The 20,109-nt window shown below is 35.9% G+C and overlaps 1 protein-coding gene across 3 annotated transcripts in view; it reads right to left on the bottom strand.

Annotated features, from left to right (window-relative positions):
- Window positions 1–3,401: 3,401 nt before the first annotated feature.
- The window catches only part of SF3B1 (splicing factor 3b subunit 1), a 57,960-nt gene continuing 41,252 nt past the window's right edge, over window positions 3,402–20,109 (bottom strand). For 2 of the 3 annotated variants that reach the window (XM_019428347.2, XM_019428348.2), the window contains 19 exons: window positions 19,531–19,768; window positions 17,822–18,034; window positions 17,460–17,581; window positions 15,619–15,816; window positions 15,418–15,519; window positions 14,690–14,869; window positions 13,629–13,715; window positions 13,236–13,506; window positions 12,565–12,710; window positions 12,307–12,453; window positions 12,043–12,168; window positions 11,108–11,329; window positions 10,432–10,614; window positions 10,224–10,335; window positions 8,620–8,740; window positions 8,167–8,298; window positions 6,777–7,049; window positions 4,179–4,395; window positions 3,402–3,889 (listed from right to left, as the gene is read on the bottom strand). In XM_019428347.2, coding sequence (XP_019283892.1) covers window positions 3,731–3,889; window positions 4,179–4,395; window positions 6,777–7,049; window positions 8,167–8,298; window positions 8,620–8,740; window positions 10,224–10,335; window positions 10,432–10,614; window positions 11,108–11,329; window positions 12,043–12,168; window positions 12,307–12,453; window positions 12,565–12,710; window positions 13,236–13,506; window positions 13,629–13,715; window positions 14,690–14,869; window positions 15,418–15,519; window positions 15,619–15,816; window positions 17,460–17,581; window positions 17,822–18,034; window positions 19,531–19,768 — 3,249 coding nt within the window. In that variant the 3' untranslated portion in view covers window positions 3,402–3,730. Of the gene's footprint in view, window positions 3,890–4,178; window positions 4,396–6,776; window positions 7,050–8,166; window positions 8,299–8,619; window positions 8,741–9,132; window positions 9,203–10,223; window positions 10,336–10,431; window positions 10,615–11,107; window positions 11,330–12,042; window positions 12,169–12,306; window positions 12,454–12,564; window positions 12,711–13,235; window positions 13,507–13,628; window positions 13,716–14,689; window positions 14,870–15,417; window positions 15,520–15,618; window positions 15,817–17,459; window positions 17,582–17,821; window positions 18,035–19,530; window positions 19,769–20,109 lie in introns of those variants that run through there. The other variant, XM_019428349.2, reaches the window with a different exon arrangement.

Genomic DNA, 20,109 nt, shown 5'->3' with positions numbered 1-20,109 from the left:
TACTGTCTTCTTTATGGACTCAGGGAAAGATGTTCTCTTCCTGTCCAAGAAAATCCATCTGCGTCCTGACTTCCACCTCTTTCCACAAGAAACTCAGTTATCTGTTTTCTCTTGTTCATCAGCCCCCTTTTTTTTATAGTTCCAAATTTTTCCATAGTAACACTAACAGAAAACTTTCCTAAAAAATACACTATTTAAAAAAATAGAGTGATTTAGCAAAATTTTAATTGCTGGATTTCGGTGGAGGATACACTGACGGGTGTTCATTGTACCACTCTTCCAACTTTTCTCAATATTTGAAATTTTAAAGTTTAGAGCACAGTTAGACACAGAAACAATGAACAATTTTTCCTATTTGTGAGTTTCTGGCCCAGGACAAACGTATTCCAGGGTAAGACTTCAGACTATAGATCTCCTTCAGTTTCTCATTCACTAACTTATTACAAATCTCCTTCCAAAAAAAAATGTATTAGGCCATTAAAAAAAAAAAAAAAAAAGCTTACGTCCAACACGATACATAAGCATATCCTTTCATGGTCTCTTTAGATTATAAAATAAACTATTAAGAATTTTTAACTTAGTTTTTCTAGAATGAACACTAGAAATGTCGCTGACCTACACTCCCTATAGTTTACTTACTCCCTCCTGCCTATAAACCTTGACTGCCTTGCAAACCTAAATTCTCTATCAAATCACCTTAAAATCTATGGCTTCATATCCGTATCTCTTTTAAAAAGGGGAAAGTCTCCATTCCCTGCCTGGCCTCTTCCTCCCAACAGGTGACAAGCTGGGCCTTGAACAACTGCATTCCAAGTAGAACACTGAGCCACTGGGCACTCTTGCCCCTGCACTCCACACTTGGCTCCACCTGGGCCACAAGCTGCTCTGAGGACCTGAGGTCAGTTGGCATCTTACATGCTTTCTTTCATCTTGCTTTCCCCAACACCGGTGTGGCACTTAACCCAAGGTAGGTGTTTAAGTATTTGTGAAATAGTATTTCTAGTCACTTCCTAGGCAAATGCTGCCCAAAATGAAAATGTTTTATACATCATGCTTTAAGTTTATCACATGAATCCTGTTTAAACAAGTCTGAATGGTTCTCAACCTAGGGAAATCTTGCCCTGCAAGGGACACGAGGCATGATCTGGAGGCATTTTTAGTTGTCACAACTGGGGTGGGTGCTACTGGCATCTGTCAGGACAGGATCCCTACAATGAAAAGGTTACCTGACCGAAAATGTCAGTATGCCAAAACTGAAAAATTGTAATAGCTGTAGTTTCTATTTCCTTTAACCTAAGGGATTTAAGAAGCACTAGAAACCAAAGAGTCAAGCAATTAAACCCATAGATAGGGCGGCACTATTGTTTTCAGTTTCTTAATTTAAAGAAAAAGTTCTTGATTTTTCATTATGAAGTTCCCTTTTCTGGAAAACCACCCAAAGAGCAATATTATTTAAATGGCACAACCACAACACTGTAGTGCAACAACGATAGTCAACTAAGATTAAAAACTGGTCTAAGACTTTAGATATAATAAGTTTTATTCATCTGGTGGTACTTGATGCTCACAGGGCACCGTACAACAAATTTTAAAAATACAATATGAAAAAATTGAACAGCCAAAGAGATCAATTCCATTAGAGGGCCCACAGAAAAACCAACAAAAGCCCACAGAAAAACCCACCCACTGTCATCCCTTAAGAACATTTTCTTCCTGCTTAAGTTTGGCTTTAAGAAACACCAAAAGAAAGTGAGAAAGTCTTTGAACGAGTTAAAACTTCACATAGCGTCTTTCACATGAATATATCACAAAATGCTTTCCTTATTCAAGAAGCGTATAAAATTATCCAAACACCTATGAGCCTCTATTTGGTCCCATCCTTTAAGGTCATAGCTGTATTTCCCTCACCTGCCTTCAAATGATTTGCATCAGTAAAAGTCATATAAAGCGGTCTCTTTTGCTCCATTTTGCCATTACAAAGCAGATATGTTTTCCATAAACAGGAAGGGCCCAAGAAAATTGAAGTTACCCAACTTCTTGAGGTGAAAATATAACTAAATTTTTCCAAGACCAGTTTAAAACCAAATTCTGGCTTCGAAACCATTTTCTGCAATTTTCATGATTAGAAATTACTGAAGGTCATTTGACATAAACTACAAGGAATAGTAAGATGTAAAGTTATAATGGGGGCTACTGTTACAAAAACTTCAAAGAATAAAAAGATGATCTGGAAAATTGTGTTCTAGGACACCCTGACATGTTGTCACAATATTACACAAGGAACAATAAGGAGTTACAATTTCTGCCTGAAGAGTCCTTTACTGCTCAGTATTCATTTTGTAAAAGTCAGCCAATTACAAACTGTCATGTAAGCCTCCAACACAGGAAGCACTAAGTGTTAACAGTTGGAGGCACAAACTCCTTAGTCACAGTGTAACAGTTTTACTTACAGTAGCAGAGCCATCCCATGCTTACTCTGCTGTAGAATCTCATTTCCCATTCGAGTTCACCAAAGTACTAAAATAAGGAGGCAAAACTGCTATGGGTAGTCAAAGTACTAAAATGAAGAAATTTTTGGTCGGATTTCTGGGAAAAGCTGAAAATATATTTAAAGTAGTTGCCAAAATATGGTAAGCACTACCTTAATGCTTAGTTCCTCTAAAATTAAATGGTGTTCCAACTTATGCTTAACATCTATAGATCTAAGCAAACCTAGACATTTTAGCTGCTGCAGTTGTGTAATAACACACAGTACGTAATACGCAACTAGATGTGTCTCCCCTTTTCCATTATACTGCATTTCTTAAGGGCAAGGGGCAGGTCAAAAGCACCTTTGCATCCCCTACACTAAGCACAGTGGCTGGTATACAGTAAGTGTTCAACAAGTATTTACTGAATACATTGTTGAGTACTGGCTTATGACATGGGAAAGAGCCCAAAGATTGTCTTATTCTATTAGCAATACTTAAGTAGAAAGCAGTTTCAAAGTAGATACCTTACCCACTTTCTAAACACAGACTCAAGAGTTAGATATGACTTAAATCATTTCTCCTAAACATGTTCATAAAGCATTTTGAGAAATCAAGAGATGAAAGGCGCTATGTAAGTGCAAAATATTATTACTCAATACAGGTTAGCAAAGATGCTATATTCTCTATGGTGATAGAACAGTTGTGCTAGTTTGAGGTGAACACCCCCAAAGCTACTACTCTTCTTGATGTCATTATCAACAGAACAATGGAATTGGACAAAGATGCCATCACTTTATATAGTTTATATTCTGCTAACTACTTTCTATAAACCAGGTAACAGAAAATAAAATTAAGCCACTTACTCTACACAAACCAATACTTTATCAAAGTTCCGCATTTTACAAGTCATGTTCAAAAAACACACACAAGTTAGCATTTTGTACACAAATGTTTATTTCTCAATTAAACATTCCCTTTAAACACAAGGAATGAATTCTAAATTTTCATAAAGATGAATTAAAAATGAAATCCCTCCAGTATAGTGTGTGTAATCGCTGTGTTCTTGGTCACTACTGGCATTTACTGTTTAACATCAAAAACAAAGACGGGTTATTTAAAAATCATGCTACTGGATTTCTAGCTCTTCCTCTATGACCAGTTCTACACTGATCTGCAATGTTTAAAAGTTTACATCACCAAATCGAAGCAAGTTTAAGAGGTGAAACAGCTGTGCATTAAACACAAAATAAACAATAAAGTTATAAGATATAGTCAAGTTCATAACGAATATAGGTGTTCTTATCATCATTGTAGATTCTTGGGTAATGTGCTATGAGAGCATCCTGTGAACCAATGTAGATGGAGTTGTAGATTTTCCAATACACGTCTCTGACTTTCCGGGCCGGGTGAAACAAACCCTAGAGTAATTAGAAGGTTATATTATTTCAATTTTCAATAACATATATAACCTTAGCACAACTAACCAACAAACCATAAAGACGGGATTCCAAACATTTCTCTTTAAGAGAAAAAAACCTGACAAAGGCACAAAATTGCAACAAGCTAAGACAAAATCTAATCTCTTCTCCCCCCACAACTGTTTTCCCATATGGTACAAACTAGCCTACTCATAATTAAGAACAGTGACTTAATTCAACTAAATTATTTTTTTTTCATGGAGTAACCCTTTAAAAATCTTAACCTTACCTGTAAACAATACTGTAACATTCTACATGGTCCAATAGCAACTCTCAGGCCCTCCAGGGCTCCCATAACTGCTTGAATTACATGGGGCGATGTCTCAAACACATTGGGCCATACATAGTTCAACAAGTGATTCAGTGAATCTTCACAACCAAATCCATAAACCCCAAGTGACATGTGTTGCACCACTGCACTAGCCGTCTGTCTGTGTACAAGGTCCCTGTAGCAGGTGGAAAAAGAAAAACCCTCGTTAAAATGGTCTTAGTTTTACAGGAAACACTTACCTGTCCTAATTAGAAACTAAATTACAAATTCGGTGCAGGGAACAAATGCAAACATCTCATACTTTATGTACCTGATATAAAATGCCTTTAGAATATACAACATTCTGTATCAGATTCAGGATTCCCCTTGAGAATTTTTACCTTAATGACGCAAACTTTACTGTGGCTCAAAAATAAGTAATTCCCAATTAACCTTTGAAAGGAATATGAGCAAGAGAGCCCTGTGCAGTGCACTTTTAGTATGTTACTAAAGAGGGGATATATGATTCTTAGATATGAATAACAGTAATCTCATTTTAAACTCTTATCAATTTAATAGACTTGAAAAGTGATTCAACACTGCTATATAAGAGACAACTAAACTAAAATTAAAACCCTTCCCTTGTAAATTTTAAGTTTCATTCAAAAATGCAATTTGGGGAGGACCAAAAATTTTTCAAACCAACAGAGTAAGAATTCTATCATCTCCCATGTTAACTGAATTTATGACAAATCATGGAATTATTTATTCTACAGTGACTCAGCTGGGAAAAACATCAGATAAGTTGGTGATGAGTATAAACAACAAGTTCATACACTTTGCCCTCAAAGGTAACAACACCTTAAAGATAAAAGAAAAAACACTGAACTTGCTAGCATCCTTATTTCTTACTTACTATAACAACACTTAATCAAGTACACTTTATAGTAAAGCAGCATTCCTCATTAATCAATTTCCCAAAGGTATTGTTTCTTTTCATTTGGAAGTTTTTGACAAGTTACACCTCAACTTAATAGTACACAGAGCGGTGCATGGGTGGCTCAGTCAGTTTAGTGGCCAACTTCGGATCAGGTCAGGATCTCCCAGTTCATGGGTTCGTGCCCCGTGTTGGGCTCCAGAGCCTGGAGCCTGCTTCAGCAGGCAGCCTCTCCTTGCCCCTCCCCCACTCATGCTTTGTCTCTCAAAAGTAAATAAACATTTAAAAAATTTAAGAAAAAAATAGTACATAGAATATAAATTTTAACTGCAGGTCACATACTTTGATGGCTGCACTCTGATGGTCAGGCACACCTCACTGAGGAATATGGAACAATATGCTTCTGATTTACTGGGCCCCAGGTGGCTAGACTTTTACAGAACCTGATTCTTAGTCTGTCTCTATGTCTTGCATGCATTTATACCTCGCTGGTAACTTGTTGATCCTGTTAAGCTTCCCTTTTGGAACGTCATGAATAAGTAACTTTAATGTGTACACAAAACTAATTGAATTGTTTCTAATTTGGATACCTTATCTTTCTTGAAAAATAAAGAGCTAAAACAGTCATTTCCCTTACAACCTGGGACTTTTTTGTTTATTTTGAGAAAGAGAGAGAAAGGGGAGGGGGAAGTAGAGAGAGAATCCCAAGCACGCTCTGAGCTGTCAGTACAGAGCCCGACATGGGGCTTGAACTCATGAACCGGGAGATCATGGACTGAGCCAAAGAACAAGAATCAGATGTTCAAGTGACTGAGCTACCCAATCACTCCTTCCCTTACTACCTGGACCCTGAACCTTTCTTTACATGAATTACTTTTGTGTTTAAAGCTGTATGTCGGTCCAGATAGTTAAAGGTATCAGGAATCTATCAAATAACTCAAGCAGTCCTGTATCAGTGGTCAATGTCTGAATAACTGGGGGCCTAAAATGGGAATAATATAACTATGGTTCAGTAGTTACAAAGCCTAATAATAATCTTTGCTTCGCATGCACTAATAAAAAGCTAAATAGATCAGGTCTCTTTGCCACACCAATAAGCTCATGCTCATCATTTCCTCCAACTATATTTGACTTTAATTAATTTCTTTCCTTGTCCTTTATTTTAGAGAGAGAGCACACACCTGGGGAAGAGGAGCAAGGGGAGAGAGAATCCCAAGCAGGCACCACGCTAAGCGTGGATTTGCAGTTTGATCATCACATGATCCTGGGATCATGACTTGAGCTGAAATCAAGAGTTGGATGCTCAACCAACTGAACTGCCCCCGCACCCCATGACTTCAATTAATTTTTAAAACAAAAGTTTACCAATTACTGCTTTTCAAACTGTATTTAGTCTAAAGATATGAAAGGGGGGCTTAAAAGGGGAGGGAGCACCTAAAAGAGAAAATTTGGGGATCCACTATAGCATACATGTTATTTGGAGAATGGTCATGTTCACTTCCATAAAAATTCAGTCTCATATTCCCCCTTCTTTAACTGCATCACTAACAAATAGGTCACATAATAATTATTTCAATAAGTTCTAAAATAAAGGAAGAATTATAACTATTTCTTTCTTGCATTTAATTCAGGTCACTTACCTATCCATTAAAGCATCTTCAAGTAATGGTGTTACAGCATAAATGTAGTCCTTTCCCATTTCACCAATATATTCAAACAAGAAGGAAAGTGATTTTAAGACTCCATTTTGGACATTCAGCTCAGGAACTCTGTATTCATTCATTAAGGCAGGTAGTACTGTGAAGGGTGAACACGTTTCGGCAACAATAGCTATTGCTACAGTGGTACAAACTCTGTTCTGCCTTTCCTGAACTTTGAGGTTGTTTAAGAGTGTAGCCAATACATCATGAGGACTGAAAAAAATAAATGTGTCAGCAATCTGTCAGATTGTAAGTCAAATTTTGGAAAGAAAAAAATGTAAAGGAATAAAACTTTATGGTAAATAATTATTGGCAACTTTGTAATTTTATGATTAAATACAATAATGTCACTTAGCACTGGTACTTATTTCTACTTAAAAACTTCATCAAATTAAAATATGTGTTGAAGAAAAAAATTCAAATGGTTAGTAATTTTCAAATGTAATTTTTAGTCTTTAGTGAACTTCCTAAAATATAAAGTTTTAGACTGAACAATTCTAGACTGGTCAAAACATGGCCACCAGAGCTAGGCAGTAGTATCCAAACTGTGGTCTCTCATGGCTCAATACACAATCTACCTTCCTTTTCTTGCCTTTCCGCCCACACACCTTCGTAACATCTATTCACTAAGCATTTATTTCACCACAAACAGACACTGAAGCTAAAAAAGCACAAAAGCTATTCACTGCAAAAGTCTTAACTATACCACCGCTGAAATAAATTATTCTACTACCGCTACCAAAAGACAGGGAGGGGGTAAGGAGACTCTAATTAATCTGGGTTTTATTGTTTTATTGCTTAAAAATATTTTGTTATTAAACCACATGTATGTGTGGTATCTCATTTTGTACAATGACTACTTCTTCTAGTTTGGTTCTGATGAGACGAGCAAATAACCACAAATTATCTACTAGTTATAATTTCAGTTGTCTGTGGATTCGCTTTAGAAAACTATTTTAAAAACACAAAGTATTAACATGAGACCTGAATTATGCTCATTGTTTTATTAAGAACAGCCCTTAGTATTTTAAACAATACCTGAAAGAGACCAGCTAAAACCTGAAATTATTCTAAAGATGGTACTGTTTTCCTTTCTGAAAATACCTGAGGTGTGATTAAAATAAATTTTAAAACTCTCCATACATTTTAATTCAATTTAAAATTTAAGAAAACACCTCAAAAACTGGAGGTCAGTGTTAAACGATATGCTTTCTCACCTGCATTATTCACACCACACTTTTAGAGATTACTACAGAAATAAAAGCATTTTTCAACACAGTGGGTTTATTACAAAATTAAAAATACATACATAAAAGTAAGTAATACTCACCCAATGGCCTTTGCAATGTAACCAAATGTGTTGACTGTGGCTCTACGAATAGCTTTTTTGTGAGCTTTTAAGAGCTCCAGAAGCTCAAAACAAATCCTCATCCATTCTCTCGCAGACACATACTCAGCTCCCCTAATTTAAGAAGAAAAAAGTTAATTTTGATAATAAATTTTAGAAGGTAAACTTGCAAATTCAGTTCTCAAAACATGACTATCTACTCAGTTTAAGCAGTAAATAAAAATATAACTCTTCAGAAAGGATGGTTTAATCTTAAAAATTATATTGCCACCTCTAATCACCATCTCAAGTTGAAATTTCACAGAACATTTCACTGGATAGTCTTACCATATATGTTTGTATTAGCAACATTAAGCATATTTGCAAAGTGAATAAACAAGTAGCTAAACGTAAAAACTGATACTGTTCATAAAAATGTTTAGGCAATCTGCTTACCTGTCAGCAATACGTCCAACAAGATCAATACAATTCTCTTGTACTTTTTCATGCCTGTTCTTTAAGATGGGGGTGAGTCTAGGCAGGAGATCTTTAATTGGTGGGGTCATCTTATGCATACCTATTTAATAAAAGTCAACACACTATCAATAAACATTTGAACTATAACTTGTTCATTTTACCTTTTACTTAGCAATATAATATAGATGACTAGGCATAAATATAAACTTACAGCTGCCTATGGAAAGAAAAAGCCCCATATTCTGACCAGACTCAGAATTGTTTTTAACTTTTTATTAACTTCTGATTATGCATAGAAATGAAAAGAAATTAGTGAAGTGATTTAAAAAATGATGGATACTCAACAACAGAAGAGTTTTATTTGGTTCTGAAATGTATTTGTACACTCATATTTAAATATGGGGACAGTTTATGTTCCGGCCATACACAACAATATAAGCCAGAGGCAGACATGTAAATTAAAGCAAAATTTTCCAGAAAGGGCCCCCTTACCCTTTAACTGCAAAACAAACAGATCTCCAGTCTCCCTGCAATGCAGGGCATACTTGGATGGTATTTACACCTATGAAGAGAGAAAAAAGGAGGCAGCTGGCAGGGGCTCTTGCTCTAACTAGAACTGCTTGTTCTGATTCTCTCTCCATTGCTTTTCCCATGTTTCCCTGACCAACAATATGGTTTACAACTCCCTGCAAACCAGAGCCCCTTAAGTGGCCAAGTAACTGATTTTTGGCAAGTAGCTATCTTCAAGTATAGAAGACAGGGCTAAATTGGGGATTACATGTCAATGCAATGGTTCAAAGATCTCCTATACTGCATAAAAACCCCTTACTAAAATGAGAAAAACAGTGGCTATCAGTCAGCTATTCTGACCTCCTGCTAGGTTATTTTGGCTCTTCTTAACCATACAGAAGTTACTTTTGCAGAAGTCATGTTCAACTACAGTAAAGATTAAAGAGAAGAGACCATTTGTTTGCTACATCATAATTTTCTTAAATAATGAAAGCTTTGCTCTCCATACCCAAGGGGGCATTTGTAACGTACTTGTGTTTTGCTTTGGGTTAGAAAACTGAATGGATAAAGAACTGGATATAAATAAAAATGAGACAACAACTTGATAAATCCACTTTTCTCTCTGGTTATGTTCCTGAAACATGACAGCAAACAGAAAAACCTGCCATAATCATTTACTAATTCAAGGGTAAAGAAATATACAATATTTCGTCTCCTAAAACTAAAACTCCAGCATTGTTTCCTCACACCCTTCAAATACGTTTCAGGTGAGACACTGTTTTTATTAGGATTCTCTATTCCATGACTTCAAAGTTTTTTGAGTTGGTAACCATTCTCACCTCTCTTTACAGGTCCTAAACTTGCCCTCTTTTCTCTGTTTAAAGTGCAATATAAACGAGTTTTAGGAAACAACTTTCGTGACATCCTGACTTAATTATGATTTTGAAGTGCTTAAAACCACGTATCAGAAATCATTACTCAATTCCTAAATGTGATTCTGTATCTTACTTTCAAAAAAACAAAGTTAAAAAAACAAAATAAAAAAATTCTTTCATGACCAGCAAATTCCATACCTATTACATTTACAATGGCCTTCAATGCTCCAAGAATGCTGCCCAATACTTCAGGGTACTCTTCACCCAAATACTCATACAAAACAACACCCAAGTGCCCCATCAATTTTTCCTGTAATAATAATAATAAAAAAAAAAAAAAGTTAAAATGTTACTATTCACATGGAACTATTTGGTGGGAAAATAAGAATCTGATAGAAAAGTTTACCTCTTGACAAGTCTTCATGACAACAGCAGTTCGAGAAATCAAGTCAGCTGCCTGTTGCCTAACTTTTGCTGATTTGTTATTTAAACGCCACAAAACTGTACCACAGATCTGAGGCAAGTAAGGTTTGACTCGTTTGCCAAGAGCATTGACCACTGTGCCAAAGCCATTCAACATTACAGAGTCCTAAAAAAAGAAAAGCTACGTTAAATTTAAAAACTACATTCACTGAGACTACAATTCAGTTTGTGCCCGAATAGTTTAAATATACTAATATTCAGAGGTGCCTGGGTGGCTCAGTCGGTTCAGCGTCCGACTTCGGTTCAGGTCGTGATCTCATGGTTCGTGGGATCAGGCCCTGTGTTGGGCTCTGTGCTGATAGCTCAGAGCCTGGAGCCTGCTTCAGATTCTGTGTCTCCCTCTCTCTCTGCCCCTTCTCTACTTGTACTTTCTCTCTCTCTCAAAAAAATAAAACATTAAAACAAATTTTAAATATACTAAGATTAATTTAACAAAATCAAATCTAAAAAATTTAAATCATAGACAACTGAAATGAGAACATGAGGATTTTTAAAATTTCAAATTCAATTACTTTTCAGTGATAATTATTTGGTTGAAAAGTAATGTTTTACAAATATGAAGGTCAGCAGCAATTTGTTGTAATAATCTGTATCATTACCTCTGTAGTCTGTTCTTGGAAAGCATAAAGAATACCATCAATCAACTGTTCTTCAAGTTTATGATCAATATCTGCTGCTCCCAAGTTGCCCATAATTTTCTCAATTGTCTCCATCACCATTTTTCTGTACTGTTCAGCTTCATCCTTCAGATCATCCACAATCCTGGATATAATTTCTGCTGCACCTACTTTGTTTGCCAATTCCACAGTAGTATCAACTAACTAAAGACAGGAGGAAAGAAACCTTTTAGATATTATCCAAGCCAGCAAGTAGGCTGAGAACAGTTAATTCCTGTTTCAAAAACTTTTAAGAGAAAGGTAACCCAAAAAACATAAATGTGAGAGTAAGTCAAAATGATTTAAGGTAAGATTGTACTCATGTTTCACCTAGCCCAGATTAAGTATTTCTTTTAACTAGACAAAGACATTAATTCATAGTTGAGTATTTATCCTAGAATGCAAAATCAAAATGGAAGTTAATTAGCTGACTAAATACATCTCCTTTTATAATCAAGCACATATTTTGAGACCAGGGCAAAAACAATGTTTAATATTCATTCAAATTAACTAAGGAATTAGTTGAAAAGATTATTTAAAAATATTTTCTTCAGTAGGTTCCATGACCAATATGAACCTTCAACTCACAACCCTGAGATCAAGAGTCATATGCTCTACCAACTGAGCCAGCCAGGCACCCTTTGAAAATATGTTTTACGGGGGGCCTGAGTGGCTCAGTTAAGTGTCTGACTCTTGATTTTGGCTCAGGTCATGACCTCACGTTCCTGAGATAGAGCCCCTTAAACCCCATGGTGGGCTCTGAGCTGGGTGTGGAACCTGCTTAAGATTCTCTCTTCCTTTTCCTCTGCCCCTCCCCAACTCATGCTCACTCTCAAAAAAAAAAAAAAGATAAAATATTTTTTACAATGAAAGTTTACCTGTCGGTAATTTCTTCTATCCAAAGCCATTCTGTGTTGCCAGAAGTGTTTAAAAAAAGGAGGAAGAATCTCTGTTTTAATGTAGTTTGCTTCTACACCATCTGTTCCACAACACTGCTTTACCACCTAAAAGGTTAAAAAATAGTAGTAAATACAGTCTTGGTTTAACAATAGTTAAATAGTTTTGGGCTTTAACATTCTCTGAACCACGAAACACACCCAATTTAGGTGAACCAATCCGTGACAACAATTTGGAATACTTACCTTCAGCACAATTTTCTTCATTTCTTCATCAGGTGACTGAAATTCTCGAATAAGGATTAACATCACTTCTCTAGTATAGTAGTTGGCATATTCTGCATCCATAAGAGGAATAAGATAGCCAATAGCCTTTAAGAAAGCAGCCAGACCCTATTTTAAAATAAAAAAATACGTATACTTAGTAAGTTAGATTTAATTGCCTTAACTTCAATGAGTGGAAATGAAAAGAAAAATAAAATCTATCTGGTGAACCAAACCTACCTTTCCTCTGTGTTGACGGATACCCTTCCATAGAGGCTTTAACACAGAATCAAAAGATTCGATACCATAAGGAGTTGCTGCTTCAGCCAAGGCAGCAATGGCCAAAGCACTAATGGTCCGAACTTTCTGTTGCTCATCCACAAGACCTAGAAAAAACCAAACAAACACAGGTTGTAACTAAGTGACAACATTACCTAATTTTCACAAGCTCATCATTTAGTCAAAATGAAGAATCTGTTCATACTAGACAAAATTAGACAAAAGCCAATATGAACCAAAGCCTATTAGCAGATAACGTAATAAACCCCATCACAAGTTATGTGGGGTTTTTGTAGGTAGAACCCTTCCATTTATCTCTCCAAATCAGTAGCCCAAATTTCAGGACACCTATTTTATAAAAGATGAAGTAATGGGGCGCCTGGGTGGTTCAGTCGGTTAAGCATCTGACTTTGGCTCAGGTTATGACCTCACTGCTCATCTTGAGTTCAAGCCCTGCATTGGGCTCTATGCTGGCAGCTCAGAGTCTGGAACCTGTTTCAGATTCTGTCTCCGTCTCTCTGCCCCTCCCCTGCTCAAACTCAGTCTCTCTCTCTCAAATATAAACATTAAAAAAAAACTTTTTTAATAAGTAAAAATAATTTTTAAAGAGACGAAGTTATATCACAACTTACCATGCTCAATGATTTCAACTAAACTTCTGAGATGTGGCAAGATGGCACAGCCCATAAGAATAGCTATCTGCTGTACAATCTTAATACCAGTGTGTCTCGCTTGCCAGGACTTCTTACTTTTACACACAGCTTTTAAGAAGGGCAACAATGAAGGAATGCCCAGGGCAGAGGCTACAACAGCAAAAGCTCTAGCTGTTGTGTTACGAACATACTCATCCATGTTATCTATATCAGGTCTCATGGTAGAGATCATAGTAGCCAGACCAGCAGCCTAAAAAGTCAAGAAGGACACTCATCAGCTGATAACATTAACCCTCAACGCTTTCCTTCTATAATCAAATAATCCCATCAATGGATACAAAACTTTCTTCTCTAGAAATATAATGTAAATACCTTTGCCAAATTAGAAATAATCTCTCGACCTTCCACTCTAGCATAGTAATCTTCATCAATTAGCAATGGTTCAATGACCACAAGGATCTGAAAAAGAAAAAGAGCTACACTTTCACACCAATTACTAATGCCATACTCGTGTAACAAAATTAAATACATATTGAAAAAATTTTATTATAGGTCATTTATGTAATTTACACACACAAGCATACAAAACATATTTTGCTAGGAAATTTATAATTACCGGACTTTGTAACAAGGGACAATAAAAAATTTTAATTACACAATTTCAAACCCCATATAAAAACTGGGGAGAACTGTTCATCACAGAGTAAAAATATTCAATATTTAAAAAAATAACAACTTCTGGAGCACCTGGGTGGCTCAGTCAGTTAAGCATCCGACTTTGGCTCAGGTCATGATCTCATGTCTTGTGGGTTCAAGCCCCACATCGGGCTCTGTGCTGACAGCTCAGGGCCTGGAACCTGCTTCATATTCTGTGTCTCCCTCTCTCTTTGCCCTCCCCCACTTACTCTCTCTCTCTCTCTCTCTCAAAACCAAACATTAAAAAATTTTTAAAAAATTCATAAAAAAAAAAAAAAACTACACTAATCTTCATTTAACAATTCTAAGCCATTATTACCACCAGCAAAAAGATGGGTCCTTAACACCAAATGGCATGCTACAGACATGTATCTTTTCTTATCCTAACATAATACCAATAAAAGTAAATGAAAAAGTATGAATAATATGAAACCATTTTAGTCAAGATGACAAAAAGTTCCTTCAATATATACACACATACATTTGTATATGTGTTATATACTTGTGCAAAGAAAAAGGTCTAAGAGGACATGTAAATATAATATTGGTTAACTCTGTAGAGTGTCTTACAGGGGGGTGAAATTCCCCCTTTTTGTTGTGAATGCATGCATCAGCTATTACCTCTTAAGAATTTTTTAAATTTCACAAATAATAAATGACTTAAGAAATCCATTAATTGTTTTTATATTAAAAATTATCCAACCATTAGAAACACTACTTTAATTAGAACAACACACCTTATGCACATATGGTCGAACTAAGTCATCAAGTTTGTATAATATTCGATCAATAACTTTCACAAGTAAATGACGCTCTTGATCCTCAAGTGTAGGAGACATCAGTAGAGGAAGAATCTGATTAAACAAAGGACCAGCTCCAAATTCACGAGCTTTATCAGTAATCTGACGCAATGCAGCCTGGGGGGAAAAAAAAGAGTAGAAGGTATATTCCCTTATAATTAAGCATTCTGAAAGAACTAATTACTCCATGATTTTCTTTACCTTAATATTTTTAGTATAAACTTCACAGACATCTTACACATATTAGCGTAAGTGCATTCCCATCAAATTACTCTGAAGTTAGAGGGGCGTCTGAGTGGCTCAGTCACATCTGACTCTTGATTTTGCTTCAGGTCATGATCTCACAGTTTCTAAGATGGAGCCTGCTTGAAATTCTCTCTCTCCCTTTCTCTCTGCCCCTCCCTGGCTAGCACTCTTGCAGATCTCTGCATCTCTCAAAATAAATAAACTTAAAAAATTTATAAAAAGGCCCGGAGAACAAAAACGAGAATCTCATTTTTCAGCATCTGTATTAGCATAAAGCTGTCGGACTAAAAAAATTAAATCCTTCATACTACACCTTTCTTTCCCTTACACTATGCCCATGGTAAAGATGAAGAGATTAATTATAAATTTCTAAACATAAAACTATAATGAACATGACGATGTAATGAACTAGTACTTACCTTTCTCATTGGAGGTGTTCCATTCTTAATTTTTAAAAGAAGCTTCATTATTTTTCTCTCTTTTTGCTCTTCTGGACTAAGTGTTGATTCATCAACATCAACCTCACAGTAAAAAAAAAAGAAAATGCAGTTAGATTAAGATACTGTGATTTGTAAGTCCTAAATAAAAAATGGTATTTCAGTTCTGCTATTATCACTTACCAAAAGTTTATCAAAGTACTGAATATCATCAGGTTTTAAAAATGGCAGATTCCCAGATGGTTGGTCATTAACACTTTTCATTGTTCTATCTTCAGTTTGCATGTGGAAACCAGTCATACCACCCAAAGGCGTTGGAGTTGCTGTCAGCTTTCGAGCTGGAGTTCGAATAGGAACATAACCAGCTGGAGGGGGAAGTACCTAATACAGTTAAAAGACAGTTTAGGATTTTCTTGACTTTATAAAATAACACAATTAATATTTGTATTTAAAATATCTTAACAGTTTATTAGCTAAGAAGCTTCCTGCTTGTTCTATCATTTAAAATCTGTATAACAGGGACACCTGGGTGGCTCAGTCGGTTAAGCATCCAACTTCAGTTCAGGTCACATGATCTCACAGTTCATGAGTTTGAGCACCGCATCAGGGTCTGTACTGACAAACTCAGAGCCTGGAGCCTGCTTCAGATTCTGTGTCTCCCTCCCTCTTTACCCCTTCCCGCATCATTCTTGTTCTCTCTTTCTCTCAAAAGGAATAAACATTAAAATTTTTTTTTTAAATCTGTATGACAAACATTTCTCATTTGCTGATTAAAAATCACATTAAAAATATTAGTAATGTGGGGAAATGAGGAGATACATGAAGCAGGCTTATAAAATTCTGATCACTCTCAAACATTAATCTATATAAACATGTTGGTGAGCCGACATGTCATAAATGGAAATAAGTTCACAAAGTGCAAATATATAAAGGGTTAATTTTAATAAAGTTAAAATTTAGATTCATACAAATCTCTGCACCATAAAAGCAAGAATCTTAGTATTTAAGTTGCTTGACAAAATGTATAAAAACTAAATCTGGGGTGCCTGAGTAGCTCAGTCAGTTGAGCGTCTCCTGATTTCAATTCAGGTCATGATCCTGTCATGGGATCGAGCCCCGTGTTGGTCCACTCAGTGCAGAGCCTGCTTAAGAGTCTCTCTCTCCCTCTGCCCCTCTCCCCTGCTCGTGCTCTCTCTCTAAAATAAAAAAAAAAACAAAAAACTAAAACCAAAATATTTACCAAGGTCCTATAAAATACACCATTTATTAAACCAAGAAATTTACTTAAGATTCACTAAGAAAGATTTTTATCTCCTATGGATATTAAGGTAATCAATGACTGTAACTGAGAAGACATTCAGGAAGTCAACAGTAAGTTGTAGAAATGTCTACACCCACAGCATTATGTGGAGGCTACAAGAAGTTTAAAGCAGAAATTCATGCACACTTGAAACACTCTAATACAAAACTAACAAGGGGGAAAAACATACATATACAAACTCTTAAAAGCAATGGGCACCAGCAATATAAAGCTCTGTAGAGGCCATCGGAATCTAGTTCCAGCTATATGACCACAGACTACCTTTAGACCAGCAAATGGTCCCTCAATGCCAGGTACATTTTATAACTCAAAATAAACTTTAACTTGATACAGTAAAAACAATATTCTTTGTGTTCATTTGCAATCCATGAATTTAAATACACAAAATCTTGTGAAACACAAAGTAAAATAACCATGATCTAATGTGAGCTTAATCCTGAGACTATGATGAACTGAAGCAACAAGCTATTCCATATCCCAAAGGCAGCAAGTTCTCAAAGTATGGTCCTAGAAGTCCTTGAAATTTCTCACCTTCCAAAAGCAATAAAAGCTTTGTATCATTCAGTTTTTTCATCTCTATTACTTTTTGGAAATAGCTAAAAGAATTAGCAGTAGTAAATTTGGGCAAAGCCAATGTAAACCTGACAAATTAATTTTTTCAAAGAACACTTAAAGAAAATTCACATTATAAATACCACATTACCTTATATCCTTCTGGAAACATGGCATCTAATTCTTCATCAGAAAGTGGACGGTTTCTCTCATCAATTTCTCTTTCCCACCTCCAAGCTTGAAGCTGTTCGGGAGTCATACTCATTATGTGACCTACCAAAAAAAGCAAATTTCTGTAACAATCTATAGCGTTAAGTCTTTATCGTTACATAGGTCCTTGGGATAGAAGACCGTTAACCTCATAATTGCTTTATATTATCAACTCAAATCAAGACTTCTTTTTATATCTGGTCGTTCTTGCTAAAAATAAACATTAATAACATACAGAATACCTCAGAGAAAAACATTCAAAATATTTCCGGTAAAAAGTATTTCCAATGGGAAAGTTTCTACCTGGAGTAGGGGTAGCCATGTTCATGGCTGGTGTGCCAATTGGTGTCTTTCCAGGTGTCAGAACAGGAGTGCTTCCACCCATCTGACTAGCTGGTGTTTCATCCCAACGTGACTTTCTTTTACTGGCTCCAGGAGTTGGTGTTTCACCAATTGAATCTCCACCTCGATCTGTTCGAGGAGTCTCAGCCCATCCGCTTCCATGCCCAGGAGTATCTTCAAAGAAAAAAAGTAAATAAATATAAAATTTTAACCACTGTCAAAAAATTAGTGTATTCTCAAAGAGCTAATATTGAAACGGATCAAGTTTAAAAAAAGGATATTCTTAAAATGCAGACCCACTTAGAGGTTTAATTTTCATTTCGTCTTTATTCTCTTCCATTTTTTCTTTCCCAATGATTACAAAAGCATAGTAACCACTGAGGAGTAAGAAAACAAAAGTATTTTTTTAACCATGCATACTATCACAACCCAGAGACAACCACTTTATGCATCTTGAGCCACTTTTCATTTCTCCATACAGTTGAGATTACTCTGTACATACAATTCTATACTGCTTCTTTCATCTACTATATGTTAAGCACTCTCCCCTATCACTAAAAATTCTTTATAAAAATATAGCACATGTACTATGAAGTCTTAACCTGCCACAGCTAATCTTATAAAGAACTAACAAGACACATAGAAATGCAAACTGGTGTAGCCACTCTGGAAAACAGTATGGAGGTTCCTCAAAAAACTAAAAATAGAACTACTCTATGACCCAGCAATTGCACTACTAGGTATTCATCCAAGGGATACAGGAGTGCTGTTTCGAAGGGTCATTGCACCCCAATGTTTATAGCAGCGCTATTGACAATAGCCAAAGTACAGAAAGTGCCCAAGTGTCCATCGATGGATGAATGGATAAAGATGTGATGTGTGTGTGTGTGTGTGTACACACACACACACACACACACACACACACACACACACACACACACAATGAAGTATTACTTGGTAATCAAAAAGAAGGAAACCTTGCCATTAGCAACTACATAGATAGAAGTAGAGAGTATTATGCTAAACGAAATTAGAGAAAGACAAGTATTGTATGACTTCACTCATATGAGGAATTTAAGATACAAAACAGATTAACATAAGGGAAGGGAAGCAAAAATAATAGAAAAACAAGGGAACAAAACATAAGAGAAAATAATATAGAGAACAAACAGAGGGTTGCTGGAGGGGTGATGGGTTAAATGGGTAAGTGGCATTAAGAAATCTAGTCCTAAAAAAAAAAAAAAAAAAAAAAAAAAAAAAAGAAATCTAGTCCTGAAATCACTGTTGCACTATATGCTAACTTGGATGTAAATTAAAAAGTAATTGGTTTTTTAAAAAAATGAATGCACTTAACACCAATGAATTGTACACGTAAAACAGTTAAAATGGTAAATTTTATGTTATGTATATTTTATCACAATAAAAAACTAAGTTATGGTCTACAATCTTTTCTTTCTCCTAATGTTCTTCCTAAAATAAATATTAAACCTTTTCAAGAAGGGAAAAGAATTAGGCATATGATCTGCTTAGTCCTTTATCTGTTCCCAAAGCAGCTGATTATTTACCTGTCTAGCCAGGACTAGAAATGTAAACAGATTTCCTCTAATAAACGTACCACTCATCAAATCAATACTTCACCCAAACACACACCCAGACTCCACTAGAAGTACCTCTTTCTGTTTTGGGGGTCTCATCCCATCTGTTTTTACGAGCACTGGAAGTTGCACCTCCGTGGCCTGGTGTTGCATGGCCTGGCGTATCGCCGCGTCCAGGAGTAGCAGCTCCCGCTGGTGTGTGGCTAGGTGTAGGATCCCATATTTTTGAGCCTGGGGTTGCTCCAGGAGTCTCACTTCCCTTTGCACGACCTGGTGTCTCATCCCATCTTAAGGAAGGGGTATGTCCGGGGGTCTTAACAAAGCAAAAAAATATCTTTATTTCACACACCTACACATTCACATAAAAATAACTAGAAAATTTCTATTAGAAAGACAGTAAACAAATAAACGTTTTAGTCTTCTTCTGTATAAATGAGAGTAAACTACCCTGCTTAAAAGATACCTACTTCATAGCAAATATGTCTAAAGACAATGTAAAGTTTTAATTTTGAACAGTTTTGAATAAAGCCCTAGCTTAAAAAAAATGTATTTTGGATTATGAACCTTGGATATGCCATTAATATCTCTGTAGCTTTTAGAAAACCACCAAGCTTTCTCTGTCTGCCATCTGCAATCTAAAAATTTCAGCTTTAA

The sequence above is a fragment of the Panthera pardus genome, unplaced genomic scaffold (genome assembly GCF_024362965.1).
Source record: "Panthera pardus isolate Hobbes unplaced genomic scaffold, ASM2436296v1 HiC_scaffold_10, whole genome shotgun sequence".
Taxonomy (NCBI): domain Eukaryota; kingdom Metazoa; phylum Chordata; class Mammalia; order Carnivora; family Felidae; genus Panthera; species Panthera pardus.
Note: the sequence above shows the minus strand (reverse complement) of the source record. Positions and strands in the feature narration are given on the sequence as shown.